This window comes from Macrosteles quadrilineatus, unplaced genomic scaffold, assembly GCF_028750875.1.
Source record: "Macrosteles quadrilineatus isolate MER2022 unplaced genomic scaffold, UCM_ALF_1.0 Scaffold_5__1_contigs__length_97177068, whole genome shotgun sequence".
In the NCBI taxonomy this organism is placed as follows: domain Eukaryota; kingdom Metazoa; phylum Arthropoda; class Insecta; order Hemiptera; family Cicadellidae; genus Macrosteles; species Macrosteles quadrilineatus.
In genome coordinates, this window is record NW_026542598.1 from 91449934 (window position 1) to 91463892 (window position 13959).

The following is a 13959-nucleotide window of genomic DNA, read 5'->3' on the forward strand; positions in this document are numbered from 1 at the left end:
AATCTGTATTAGTTCTTGATTGATGCCTTGATTCATTGGTTCATTCATACGTTCTGCAACAGCTGTTTCCGGATCAATGAAGTACATTTGGCCATATCTAGGTCGTTCCAAATCACCCTCACTGTTGCTGACTGGCTGAGCCGCCAAATTTAACTTGTGATACACTTGTCCACCAGCAGTAAATGTATAAATACCTTTACTATTGAAAGTCCTGTCATCAGCAACATTGAATGAAGAAAAAGCAAAACAGGCAGAAATATTTCGAATTTTATCGTGGAACTGTTTGGCTAGTCTGTGTTGTTTTGTGTACAGCAATGCCAATTCATTGGGAAACTCTGGCGCAGGTTGTTCAATGCGACCATGAAGGCAACAGTCACCAAATGAATTAGGGTGAATTCTGTTCTGCACTCTCTCTTTTAAAAAATGAACAGCACCACAATGAACACATGCGATGTCAAACATTCCCAAATTGCTGTACTCTACGAGGCTTGAGGCAGCGGCTTTATAGGATTGAAGTTGGTTACGCTCAGAATTCTGTCGTATTTCAGCTGTACGACGACACTGTTCTCGCAGGCGTTGAGCACGCTCGTCTACCACTTCAGCATCCCTGCGGTTGGCATCTCTTTGCCTCTGTTCTTCAAGACGTCGAACACGCTCGTCATCGTCCTCGGCGGCTCTGCGGATAGCGGCTGCTTGCCGCAGTTCTTCAAGCCGTCGAACACGCTCGTCTTCTTCTTCGGCGGCTCTGCGGATAGCGGCTGCTTGCCGCAGTTCTTCAAGCCGTCGAACACGCTCGTCTTCTTCTTCGGCGGCTCTGCGGATAGCGGCTGCTTGCCGCAGTTCTTCAAGACGTCGAACATGCTCGTCTTCGTCCTCGGCGGCTCTGCGGATAGCGGCTGCTTGCCGCAGTTCTTCAAGCCGTCGAACACGCTCGTCTTCTTCTTCGGCGGCTCTGCGGATAGTGGCTGCTTGTCGGAGTTCTTCAAGGCGTCGTGCTCGCTTGTCCTCCTCCTCGGCAGCCCTGCGGTTGACGTCTCTTTGCCGCTGTTCTTCGAGGCGTCGTGCTCGCTTGTCCTCCTCCTCGGCAGCCCTGCGGTTGACGTCTCTTTGCCGCTGTTCTTCAAGGCGTCGTGCTTGCTTGTCCTCCTCCTCGGCAGCCCTGCGGTTGACGTCTCTTTGCCGCTGTTCTTCGAGGCGTCGTGCTCGATTCTCCTCCTCCTCAGCAGCCCTGCGGTTGACGTCTCTTTGCCGCTGTTCTTCGAGACGTCGTGCTCGCTTGTCCTCCTCCTCGGCAGCCCTGCGGTTGACGTCTCTTTGCCGCTGTTCTTCGAGGCGTCGTGCTCGCTTGTCCTCCTCCTCGGCAGCCCTGCGGTTGGCGTCTCTTTGTCGCTGTTCCTCAAGGCGAGTGGCACGAGCCTGGCTGTCTTCTGACATTCTTCTTTGCTCAAAATAATTTACCTTTTCTTCCACCATAGATTGACTTATTTGAGCACTTACATCAGAAATTATCTCCAGAGCCCTTATCTTTGCACATCTAATGGGTTTGTTGGAAGTCATCAGCTGTACAAATAAAAAATCTGTATTAAGGTTGTGTTAATTTGTAATACTGCAACATTTGTATCCTAGTCTACTGAGAGTAAAAATTGAAGCATCACCTGGCCAATTTTAGAATATATTCCTATCTACACTTGTTGCGTTATACTTACTCTTGGCATACTCCAATACCAGAATAAGAATAATAATTTATCATAATGGAAAATAAAAATAAATGTATAACAACTTCAACAAACAATACCAGTAGGTCTATTTGTTTACTAGCAACAGTAAAGACTCATGAAAATATATGATGATCCTTTAACCTATATCCACCATTAATGGTTACTTTTTGCAAAAGTTATCTTTTCTATTCTGGTCTTTAGGTACATAAGGCATTTACACTGTCCAAAAATCGAGTAATGCAATTTTTAACCGCATACAATAACAATAATGACAGATTTTTTTGCGTGATTAGAATATTTTTTTAAATTTTCTGTTTGAACCAAACTCATACTTTTCTACAGTACATTAAATGTAATTTCAAATATGAATTAACCACAAAAAGAATGGTTCAACTTTTTAAAATTATTTAGCCTACTGTGGCAATGCGGTTTAGGTATAGTTACTCATACTCACATTTTCATCTGATTGATCTGGTAACATGCGCACTCCATTTGTGACCTGAAATTTAAATATTTGTCTTTTATGCTTGTTGAAAGGTAATTTTAATTGTATCTAAGTGTAAGCTATTTTTCAAAGATCGTAAAATTGGTGACTGATTACTTACCTACTTTATTAGTTATTGGTATTATTAATTTATCACAAAATAATATTTATAAACTAAATAAATTAATACTTTTGAATAATTTTACATTAATAATACGGTTGAGATGATAATAAAGACTCACATTTTGTTCAGATTGAACTTCTAAGACACATACACCAGACCCCTCAGGTCCTTCAGGATCAGGTTCTTTTGCAGCCTGAAATAAAAAAAAAATGTTTGATCAAAGAAAGAAAATTTAAGCTCCTTTCTAAAGGTCGTAAAAAATGGTAACTAACCCTATAGCCTACCTCTTCCTCCACAATGCTACTTACTTACTTTCCGTGTCCGGAAATCAGACTTCGCTTTTCCAGAAATTAGCTACCAATATGGCTTTGTCATTCGCTTGTAAAAGGTAATCTAATGTGGTCTAGGCATGGACATCAGTACGGTACATGGCCGGGATCCTGAACAACACCACACGCACACAAGACGTTTTCTTCGTCTTGTAAGAGACCCATTTCTGCATGTTTGTCTTGCATTTTGGTACCTCAACCCTGATTCGGTCTTGAGTCTTCCACACCGTGTAATGAAGGCATCCACCAGGAGCCAGTTCCTCCCTGGCTGGTATGGGAGGGTTGGCCTCCCACCTTTCCATCCGATTGCTCTGAGAGTGATCCATCCAGAACTCGTGTCCGTGATATGAAGCTCTTTTTGGACCGAAGTAAGACTACACTACACTAAGATATTTGTGTGTAGGACAATGCTCAAGACGGTCTCCCCACCATGTCACATTCAACTTACAGCCTGCTTCTCTATTGTTTGGGTGAAAAAGGCACAAACTTTCTGCTTGAAACACTCTTGCTATTTCAATAGAACAAATTCCTGAATGATATTAGATTTTACAAATTTATAATTGGATGCTAGCTCATACAAAACCATTCTTATCTACAGGTTTTGAAGTATTGAAAACTTACCTTAAACTCCTCATGAGCTTGCCTAACTACTAAAATTTATTAGAGAAACTGACATCATTCTATTTATTTAACCATAATGACCAGTAAATTGGACAAAAGTTAAGAATTCAATTTTTTTAATTAAACAAATAAGTTTATTCCTTAGTTATCCTACCTTTATAGAATTGTTTTAATCCATCCTAAACAAAATATAACTATTTCAATGTAATGATGTTCACAAAATTGTAAATTGTCATCTAACTTTTTAATGTACCTCACACAATGAGCTATAGAGAAATATAAAATAAGCAACTCTATTCCAATTTCTGTATTCGTGGTGTAAGCTAGTAATGACATACCACACGGATTTAATGTATGTAATTAAATTAATAAAGGTATATATTTTATAACTTACCTGGTCTTCATCAGCTTTGTGACTTTTAAAGAAATTCCCCAACTTCTTCAAACTTCTATTTGGTGGTCGTCCTCTTTTCATGATTTCAGATTTTTTGTTGAGTACATTTCCATCTAGTAACGAATTTTTTGAGGCAAGATGTTTACAAACAAAACTCTATTGTTGATACGTTAATCACAAACATGTGACTTTTAACCACATGTGCATAATGCAAAATTTTTATTTCAGTATTAGTTTTGTAATTATTTATTTCAGTATTAGTTTTGCCATAATGCATAATGACATAATACAATCCAATCGGATTGAGTCGACTCTAGATTTTAAACAAAGTTGGCCACAATAAGAATAAAATATATTCGACTTTTTTCGAGCTAGTGATATAGTAATACACTTTTTACCGTTCTAGAGTTGAGATATATAGTTACCAAAGTATGTGCTTGCACAAAGCTCATACAATAATTGACATAGGCCTACCACTTTTCCATAATTTCATACTACATAAATATTTTACCCTTTTCTTAGGATTTAAGCATGGATAGAACATGATAAAACATAGTCCCTTAGTAGATTTCCCATCCTTATGGAACAGCTGAAGCCAATTTTATTGTTAGTTCCGCCCGGTTTTCTGTAGATGTCGTGTTTGGTTTACAATTTGTTTCTTGTTATTTCAGTAATTTAAACCCTAGTTTAACCAAATAAAACTATCTAATCATAAACAATAACTCGTCCATTAGCTATATAACCAAACAGTGAGACACAAATAATGAGAAACTAACCCTAAAATAATAGAAACAGATTGTAGACAAAAACGACATCTACAGAAAACCGGACAGAACTACCAATAAAATTGGCTTCAGCTGTTCCATAAGGATGGGGAATCTAACCGTAGCATTTGAGTATTTTAGATACATTAATCCAACTGCCGCAGACGCTTCCTACACTCCGCACTGCTAGCCTTTACTACAAACATTGTATCCAGTAATCTTCAGCATAATCTTTGCTTAATAGTAACAACTGATGTTTTTGCTTTTGTACTGTATTTTGTAATTTCTAGTATACTGTGGGTAGATGTCTTTATGAACACATGTTTTAACTTACAAGTCTTTTGTTTACTTTTTCCTTGTTATTTAATTCTTCCAACATGGTTACTTAGCAACCCATAAGACTAATGTTAAAAAAATGTGACTTTCAGTTTCATTTTTCTACGTAATTAGATTTTTGTTGGCAGTTGTAACTGTAGTAAACTCGTTTTTAGGCCAAAAATAATCTATTTACAACATTTGAAGAAAATCGTCGGAGCCGTTTTCGAGATCTTGGTGCAAGCAAGCAAGCAAGCAAGCAAGCATACATACATACATACATACAAGCAAACATTGCTCGTATTAGAGTATAGGACAAGCAAGCAAGCATACATACATACATACATACAAGCAAACATTGCTCGTATTAGAGTATAGGATACAACAGATGTTATATTTCTACTTAGTGAATAGGGGATCGGGGCTTTCAGGCAATTAGGACGGTGGTGAGTGTGCGTGCGTGAGTCGGGTCCCTCGCAGGTAGGGCTGAGCTCCAGCCGCACTCCGGTAAAAATCAAACTATAATTTTAAAATCAAGAAATATTTCAACGGCTGTAATTTTTGACTCTGTTCTCTGTTTTTGAGTTCGGGTTTGATGCAATGTATTTTACTAGTAAAAACCTTTAATTGATGTGCAATTGTGCATCTTGACCTATGCTAACGTTTAGCGCCCTCCCCCCCCCCCCATAGGAGGTAATTTCTTACTGAATGATGTTTTTATGTTCAGTGACTTTGTTCCAAGTTTTGTAGCTCTTTAATATTTTTAAATATTTATCTTTCCCTGGACCGAAGTGTTAAAATGTTAAAAATATGTCCATTTTTTTACCTTTTGTAACTCTGTCACTGTTCACAATACCATGAAGGAGGCCCATTCTTGTTTCAAACTTATCGTAGATATTTTTTGTAAATTATGTATTTTGTACTAAACTTTAGTAGAACCTCGATTGTTCGACACTCCGTGTAGTTAGACCCAGGCTATAACATGACATGTCATCAGCAGCTGATGGTGGGTTTGCCAAGGTCAGAAACTAGAGCCTTATGGTTTTCATACAAGCAAAAGCTCAAAACTTAAAATGTACCATTGTTTTCCAGCATCCAAAGTGTAAATGCAGTTGAATATTACACACTTTTTTATACAGTGAGAAGACGAAGAATGTACAGTATTTTAGAGATGTGTGTTGATAAAGTTTGTTTATTTCTGTAAAGTTTAATACTATGAATCAAATTTGTTTGCTTTATCTTGTGTTTTAAATTTTAATACTCCTTGTGTGTAAATGTCAAATATACTCCCTTTAATTCAACATATCGATAGTTCAACACACCCTTAGTCCACAAAGAGTCAAACTATCGAGGTTCTACTGGACATGGTTTTTAAAATATTTAACTAAAACCATTGCTAAAACAAAAAAATGTTAATTTTTCAATAATTTTTGCTCCTTTTTGAAACCTGATGCTCAAAATGGTGTAAAACTTTACCAGGTTGGAGTCATAAGTTTCACTTTGAATGTTGAGGTTGGGTCGCTTTTTTTGCTAATTGAATTGCAACGTACTACTATTAGTGTTTTGGTCACTGGAGACATAAAATAAAAAGCAAATCAGTTCCTAGTTAAGGTCTTACCATGAGACCTACGTTACTTATTCCCTATATGAGAAATTCACTAACAACCAGAATTAATACAAAGAATAAGACACAACATGATCGGAAATTGTGTTTATGTTAATTCTCCTGTGAAAGAGCCTTTCAAAATATTTAGTACTGTTGTCAAACCACCCAAGTACGAGAGGTTTTCACAATAATTCAGTAGTTGAGACAATCTAGAATGTTGACAGGCTATAAAACACTTGTCAAAGATCAATCATTACCCACAATGCCCCAGTACAATGCTGCGTTACTGTCAGCAGCCGACTATTATGCTAACTTAAACCCGTAAAGTGTGATCCACTTGCCCCAATGTCACTGTTAAGGTGTTTCTAAGAATTATAGCCGTTATAACTGATGGTGTAGTAAACTTTCAAATACATTTCATACTGGTATGTTGTCAAGTTTGCTTACTGTGTACTTGTAGCAAAGAATTTCCTTTGTTCTAAAGCTATGCAAAAGTTTTTAATTTCTTTAAAGTTGGTAGCTGATTGGTTATAGAGCTCTTCTAGCTATTGAATATTATGACCGCAGCGCGAATTTCCATTCGCCTGATTGGATTTTTCTCAAATCTAAACATGTCAGATTTATCCCCCATTTAAATAACATTAGGTTTGATGTTACTCAGGTTTACAGGGCATGAAAAAGTTTTTTTGTGGCTAAAATACTAATGGTGTAAAAATGAAAATATTTTCACATATATTAACACTCTAAACAGATGGGCCTATGTGAACACTTCTGGATCACCAATATACCAATATAATGTTTTAAAAAGTACTCTCCTGAACTCTGAAGTAGTATAACGACAGGATACAAAATTGGCATTGTAGCTTATACAATTCAAAGCCAGGTGTTTCTTTAATACCAGTCGTTTCTCCTACCAAATGCAGGAATGTGCTTATAATCCTGAGTAACAACAGGGTACAGTCCGTACCTTGAGGCAACCTCCGCTAAGGTAGCTTATGATTGGTGAATCGTTTCATAGTCTATCGCCATTCGACATACATTAAACATACTCTGTGTAGATTTGCCATCTTTATGGATCAGCTGAAGACTTAAGGTAGTCCTTATAGTAGTTTCTCTGCGGTAAATTAAAGTGAGTTTTTTGGTGTTCACTATTTGTGATGAACCGGCAAATTATTTAACCGACTTAAACGTAACCATTTTATCAAAAAATGATTTGTAAACTATTGTAAATTTTACAATGAGACATTGATACACACTTAATATTTTAATTCAAGCTGAAATGTGTAGAGTAGAATCGAATACGAGACCTGTGGAGTTTTGATACTGATTAAGATCAGCTGATTTAGCCTAAATCTATACTTATTTAATACGCAAGCAGATCTTTTGTGACAATTACTCCCTCCGAAACTACTGAACCGATTGTCATGTTTTTGGTGTCATTGGAAAGAGTGTAACGTGAAGTTGTGCAGGAAACTTTGTTTTTCGGAAAATAATGAGAGAGTGAGGCCATGGAGAGTGAGGCCCATAGGCCAAGGTTTCATATTTCTCCATAAGATTAACATACCTTACCTCCTTGGCCACTCAAACCTAAGAAGGTTTTTGGCCTCGCCAACAAGTTGCCTCCACTGCTGCCGGTCTGCCGCCATGTCAAGAGATGCCCCCACTCTGTGTAGGTCTTTCTGGACTTGGTCTCTCCATCTCAAGTTCGGTCTTCCTAGCGGGCGAGTACCTCGTGGTTGTCCATTGGCAATCTTCTTAAGCATACTTTCTTCTTCCCTTCTTTCTACATGGCCTGCCCATCTCAGTCGTCTAATCTTCACTATGGCTACAATGTCCGGTTCTTTGTACAGTTCTCGGAGCTCTCGGTTTTTTCTTATTCGCCACATACCTTCTTCATTTATAGGTCCAAAAATCTTCCTCAAAATTTTGTTCTCAAAAATGATAAGTTTGTTTTTATGATTTTTAGTTAATGTCCATGTTTCCGAACCATATAAAAGGACTGGTTGAATTAAAGTTTTATAGATTCTTAATTTTGTGTTTTTGGATAGTATTTTTGAACTAAATATTTTTGATACGCCCCAGAAACATTTGGTTGCTGCAATCAGTCTCTTAAGGTTTTTTTGATAAGATTAACATTGCAAACAAAAATTGTTATGAAACCCCAGCTGTTGTCACAAATCAAAAGTGAGAAGAAGAGCGTTAATTGTAAACAGTCAATAAGTTTGCTAATTTAACAGTTTGCTACAAACTTGCTGACTTGGTTGAAATTCCTTTTGAAATAACGCCTGTAATACTTAGCAATTGCTCGAATTGAGCAACAGGGACACTAGTTATTTATAAAAAGCCCACCGATCAAGGACAGCTGTGTCCAGTTTGGAACAATAAAGTCTGACTTTCCTCAGGATTGAACCTGAAACATTTTTAGTAGGGAGCACCACTCAATGCAAATAGATCAGGAAAGCTGGTCAAAAATGAAATGGGGCATATTTTAATTACCTAAGTGTTACTCATCAAAGGTAACACTGGATACATTCCAGAGTCAGATATTACCATAATGACAGCAGCATTGCTTCACGCTTTGTCCAACACTATATTTACCAGACACATGGTAATTTGGAGCATTACCATTCTTCAGTGTGAGTTAGTCACTCGCCCCTGGCTACCAGCTCTGCTGATGTCATGTGCTTTTAGGTTAGTGGGTGGCAGTATCATGGGCAGAAATAGAAAGTTATTTATTGATTCGTTGTCATATTTTGATTTTTCCCATGAGAAATGTGAAATTTTTCTCAAAGATTCCCTCATTCACCATTGGGGCCTTGCGTGGTGTTTTTTATATAGCACTAAAAAATAAGTTACCTTGCAATATTGTGATGATCATTATCAAGTGAACTTGACCAGTGTAGTTTAGATGAAGGAAAGACACCCAGTAGGTACTGTAGCAGTTGCCACACGCAGAGTTGTCGTGGTGATAAAGAAGTTCCGTCCAAGGCGCCGTGTATACATTTAGAGGCGTATTATCATAAAACAGAAGTAATCAGCGAACATATCGCAAATAATTACGTTGGTACACCTGCGCTGTTGCCCGCTGCCAACATTCTTGTGTGGAAACCGAGGCATATAATGGCGGGAACCGACACTGCCTCAAAGATAGTATCACGGTCGTATATTTGTGATACAAAGTATAGGAATATGGTATGGCTTTCAAAACATTTGGCTATTCAATTAGCTATCTGGCTATTTAATTTAGGAATCATGGTTTCAAAATTCGCCATCGTTTCTGCAGAGTGTAGACAATCTTTGCGGCACTTTTAATCGGGACATTTCAACATCAGCGGATCAATTTTTTGTCAGAGAAAAACGTTCTTATCCAAGTATTTTTCCCTTTAGGGATGAAAAGAAATACTTTAACGCGGCTTGAAAACCACAGTTTTTATTGCAATGTGACCAAATAGTATCACTAGGGCCTCACACGAGCAACGACCAAAGCGAAGCCCGAGGTTAATAAGTGATCCGACTAAGTGAGGGAGGGATAAGACGCAATTATGGTCCGAGTGATGTGATGGACTATATTTTTCGTTATATCACAAATCGTTATCGTTATTAAATAACATGGGTAGTTGTAACGTTTTAGAAACAGCAAGGATTACTCCTCCAACACGATATCCACAACGATTATAAACACAAAAACTTATTGATAAGAATATTTTGATTAATCGCCAATGGACTGTTTTCTTGGCAAAATCAGCGGATGTTAAAGTAAAAAAATGCACAACTGAAGTCCTCAGCTCCAGTGCATACAACCATAGATTAAAGGAGTATAGACAATACAACTACAGAATATAAATATGTACCATCAATTATCAATTGAGAAGGGGACACCATCTAGTTGCGTGTTTTACCCAAATATGATGAAGGATGGAGTGAGATGATCTTAGTAAGTTTTTACTGTATATCAGCTGTTCCATACAACGCATCTGACTTCAGACCCAACGAATGTAATGAAAACATTTCCTATAGTATGACGAAAACGTTTTTTTACTCGCTCAAGGTCGCTAAACTGATCACTTCCAATGTCCAGTCTCCACTTACGCTAATTGCAGACTATCAGCTGAGCAGGTGCCGGTTTTACGCGCCATTTCCTAGTTTACGCTCGCTTTATCAACAGCTGTTTATGACCACCATTGTTGCCGAGGTTCATTTGTTACGATGGAGGGCAATCGACTGTGAAATTACTTGTTTAATGACTTCTTCAACGAAACACTTCGCGGACCTCAGTATGGTCTAGACTGGACGTGTTACGGTGTTGTGTTTCTTAAATGGACAATCAAAACAATTAGTTTATGAAAAATGGGTGAATTTCTACTTAGATCAACGAAGCAAATCATACATCTTTTCTAAAGGGCAGCTACTAAAACTTGCAAAATACAAATTGATTAGGTCAAGTCAGGTTTTAGGTTGTTTTATATATCACTTTGATTTGCACAGGGGAATTTGGCGGGTCCCTTCTTGAAAGTTTCCTTTACTGTAGTAATCATTTTGTTGATTACTGCGTGGATGAGTATTTAATAGATTAATTTATTGCTATATGGTCTAAAATATGTTTTGGCTCTTGTGATGAACTAAGTTTGTCGTCATACTGTACAAAACGCAAATATAGTACGATGTTTCCGAGTAAATTATCTTCCAAAACGGTTTCCATTGGTTGGCCTTTGACGAATATATGTTACCTATTTAAATGCATTAAGTTTTATTCCAAGAAAGCAATAAAATACAATTACCGAACAACTTTAAACTTACCCAAATGTGTGTAAAAGTTGATATCACTCCCAATTGGAGATTTTATCAGTTTACAATTGGGATTAATAACAGTTGTCACTAGTCCGTTCGTGTAAATAATTTGCAAGTGTGACATCTTAAACGAATCTTCCTATATTGTTGTAGGCAACAAATACCATAACAGCTATATTATGGCCACAGTGACAGGGTACAGCAGTTACAGCTGTAGAGGTGATGAGTTTATGGTTCTATTCTAGTTTCCTCGTGTGACAGTCGCTGAATGATGGATTAATGAGTGATGACGTCATACCCGGTAATGTCTATAGATAGCAACACTCGACACATCTATATCACGCCGTCAAGTTAGCGAGTTCCCGCAGGGGGCCCATGCTTGCGTGGGTACGTGGCCTGGCGACCACGCGGACCCTAGCTCTTGACCCCCAGAGGGGAGGTAACTGCCCGGTGTTGGAACCAGCACTCAGGTAGACCACAGTTATGGACGACTGGATGTGCCAGTCCCTTCGGGGGAGCCCCCAGTGACATTCCATCATCCAGGATGGTAGGGTGTTCAGCTCTCAGTGATGCCGCTTCTTGCCGCCTCTCCTCATCTGCCTGTGGCTGTGGTTCTTGGGCTTAGTCCTGCCTGATGTGTATGACTAACATTATGTGTGGCATATCCTCGGCTCTGGAAGTAGCCTCTTCCTGGGAGGTTAAAGACGGGCAAGTAAGTCCCCGAAGGAGAGGTAACTGTCCGGTGTTGGAATCGGCATTTCAAGTAGGCCATAGTCACAGACGTCTGGTAAGCGCCAGCCCCTTAGGGGGAGCCTCCAGTAACATTCTTCCATCCAGGTCGGTCGGGTGTTTAGCTCTCGGAGAGGTGGAAGTGCGCCATCAATCTCCCATCTACCTGTGACTATGGTTCTTTGGGCTTCGGCCTGCTTGCTCTGTGCGACCAGCATTCTGTGGGGCAAATCCTCGACTTTGGAAGTAGCCTTTCCTGGAGGTGAAATCGGGCAAGTACCCGTAAGCTCACGGGGACACTCTAGGGGAACGTAACTTTCCGCAGTGTGAGGGTAACGGCTGGGCGCACTCCATCAGCCAATCCCTGTCTCTGAGACCGGAAGGTATGGTTACCTAGAGTGTGGGGGGTTCTCCCTGGAACCTCAATTGAGTTAAGGGTGTCGCCACCTTTGGTGGATAGGTTCATCCGGGTGGGTCCCACTTCTATACCTGCCTCCTTTTGGGAAACCCTGATGGCCTGGCAGTGATGTTGGGCTAGATGGGCAAACGAAGTAGATCGGGTGTTGGGATCAAGCCCGCCATGGGTATCTGGGGATCTATCGCCCTGGTTATCTCTGGTTCTTTCGGGCCAGATCGGCTAGTGGTGCAAATAGGGGGTTGGGGTTCCCCCATCAGCTTGCTGATGGTCCCCTTCCTCCTGGCTTTGATGGCGGGTCTTGGCCTGTCAGGGATTGGATAGGTCCCGAGTGTTGCTTGCACTAAATGCGTCAGGGCGCTCCATTGCGATTCTTCAGGGTTTCGTACCAGGTGGATTCTAGGTGGAGTGACGTTTAAACAAGTAGCCGGTATCCCTGGTTAGGATTGAGGGGAAACCCTCTCTCCGAAGGGTTGCTTCGGCAGCTGGTGAGCCTGATGACCTTAAGTCATCCTCCCATGATGTGCCAAAGGTTGGTGCATTTGCTTCGGCCTACATCATGGGGTCCGGTTGTGTTTAATTATAGGTACCGGGTTTGAAATCGGAGGGTTTCTGGCTCTTACGATAAAACGAATCGAATCGAATCGTCAAGTTAGCAACATCAGTTGCAACTAAGTTACACTGATACGCAGCTAAGCTACAACAGTAACAAAGTACCACTAAAATGATCAAATCAGCTCTACACCATAGAAAACATAACTAACTATAGTATGTTTTCTGTGTCCACACTGAGTTTAACCAGCAACACATCCGACATAGTAACACTCATACTAAACTGAATGGCAACAAAGTTGCTTAGCAACCATGCGATCAACCCCCATGGTAATAAGGTGCTTAGTACCTCCGTTACCAAGCAACAAAGCACAACAACAAAACAGTAACTAAGTTTTTTTTTTTTTTTTTTTTTTTTTTGTCCTGAGACGCTAGGCACGAGCCTGGGATTGTTTTTCACATTACTTCAGGCTAGACCTAGAGGTTGCGGCATTATCACATTGATAAAATCCATTGGTGATTGATGGCATTTGAACCTGGGACCTCGGGAACCGGAGTCCCGTGCTCTAACCACTAGACAAGCTCGCTCCCCCACTGTAACTTAGTAATCAAGCCACAAAGTAGTATTTATAGACTACTAGCTGGCCCGACAGACGTCCTGTCCTAATGGGGTTTTATGTCAAATGCTCGTTCATTTTCTAGATGAGCTCGTTCGCATGGCTCAATCACATTCTTCCATAAGATTAACATGTAAACTGCAAAGGGCCATAGGACGCTTCCCTTAAGGGTTTTTGAAACGGAAACAGGCTATTATGTTATTCTAGTACCTAAGGAATATCCCTGTAAATTTTCATGCCAATTGGTTCAGTAGTTTTCTAGTTATAAACGCTGTAACTAACACAACTTTCTTTATTAAGACTTAGCCATAAGGCACACATTACTTTTCCAACACATCTACATAGCAACACTTCGCACACAGTGAAGAATGCCGACACGAACTCTATAAATCCGAAACAAAGAATAGAAGTGTGGAATTATCAAAGAATGTAAGAATGTTGATAGAGGTGTTTGTTATTCATCTCTCGGCAGTGCTGAATGTAGACTCGTGGCTTGACAAAGC

At 39.6% G+C, this 13959-nt stretch overlaps 2 protein-coding genes across 2 annotated transcripts in view; both read right to left on the bottom strand.

Annotated features, from left to right (window-relative positions):
• LOC128994154 (uncharacterized) overlaps positions 1-13959 on the bottom strand; it is a 230738-nt gene that overhangs the window by 41597 nt on the left and 175182 nt on the right. The window lies entirely within an intron of this gene.
• On the bottom strand, positions 41-8241 carry LOC128995788 (trichohyalin-like). Its single transcript, XM_054420807.1, has 6 exons — positions 7969-8241; positions 3671-3826; positions 2445-2519; positions 2173-2217; positions 86-1560; positions 41-53 (listed from the first exon to the last, which is right to left on the bottom strand). Exons 1-6 carry the CDS (start codon positions 8239-8241, stop codon positions 41-43), a joined length of 2037 nt encoding a protein of 678 aa, XP_054276782.1.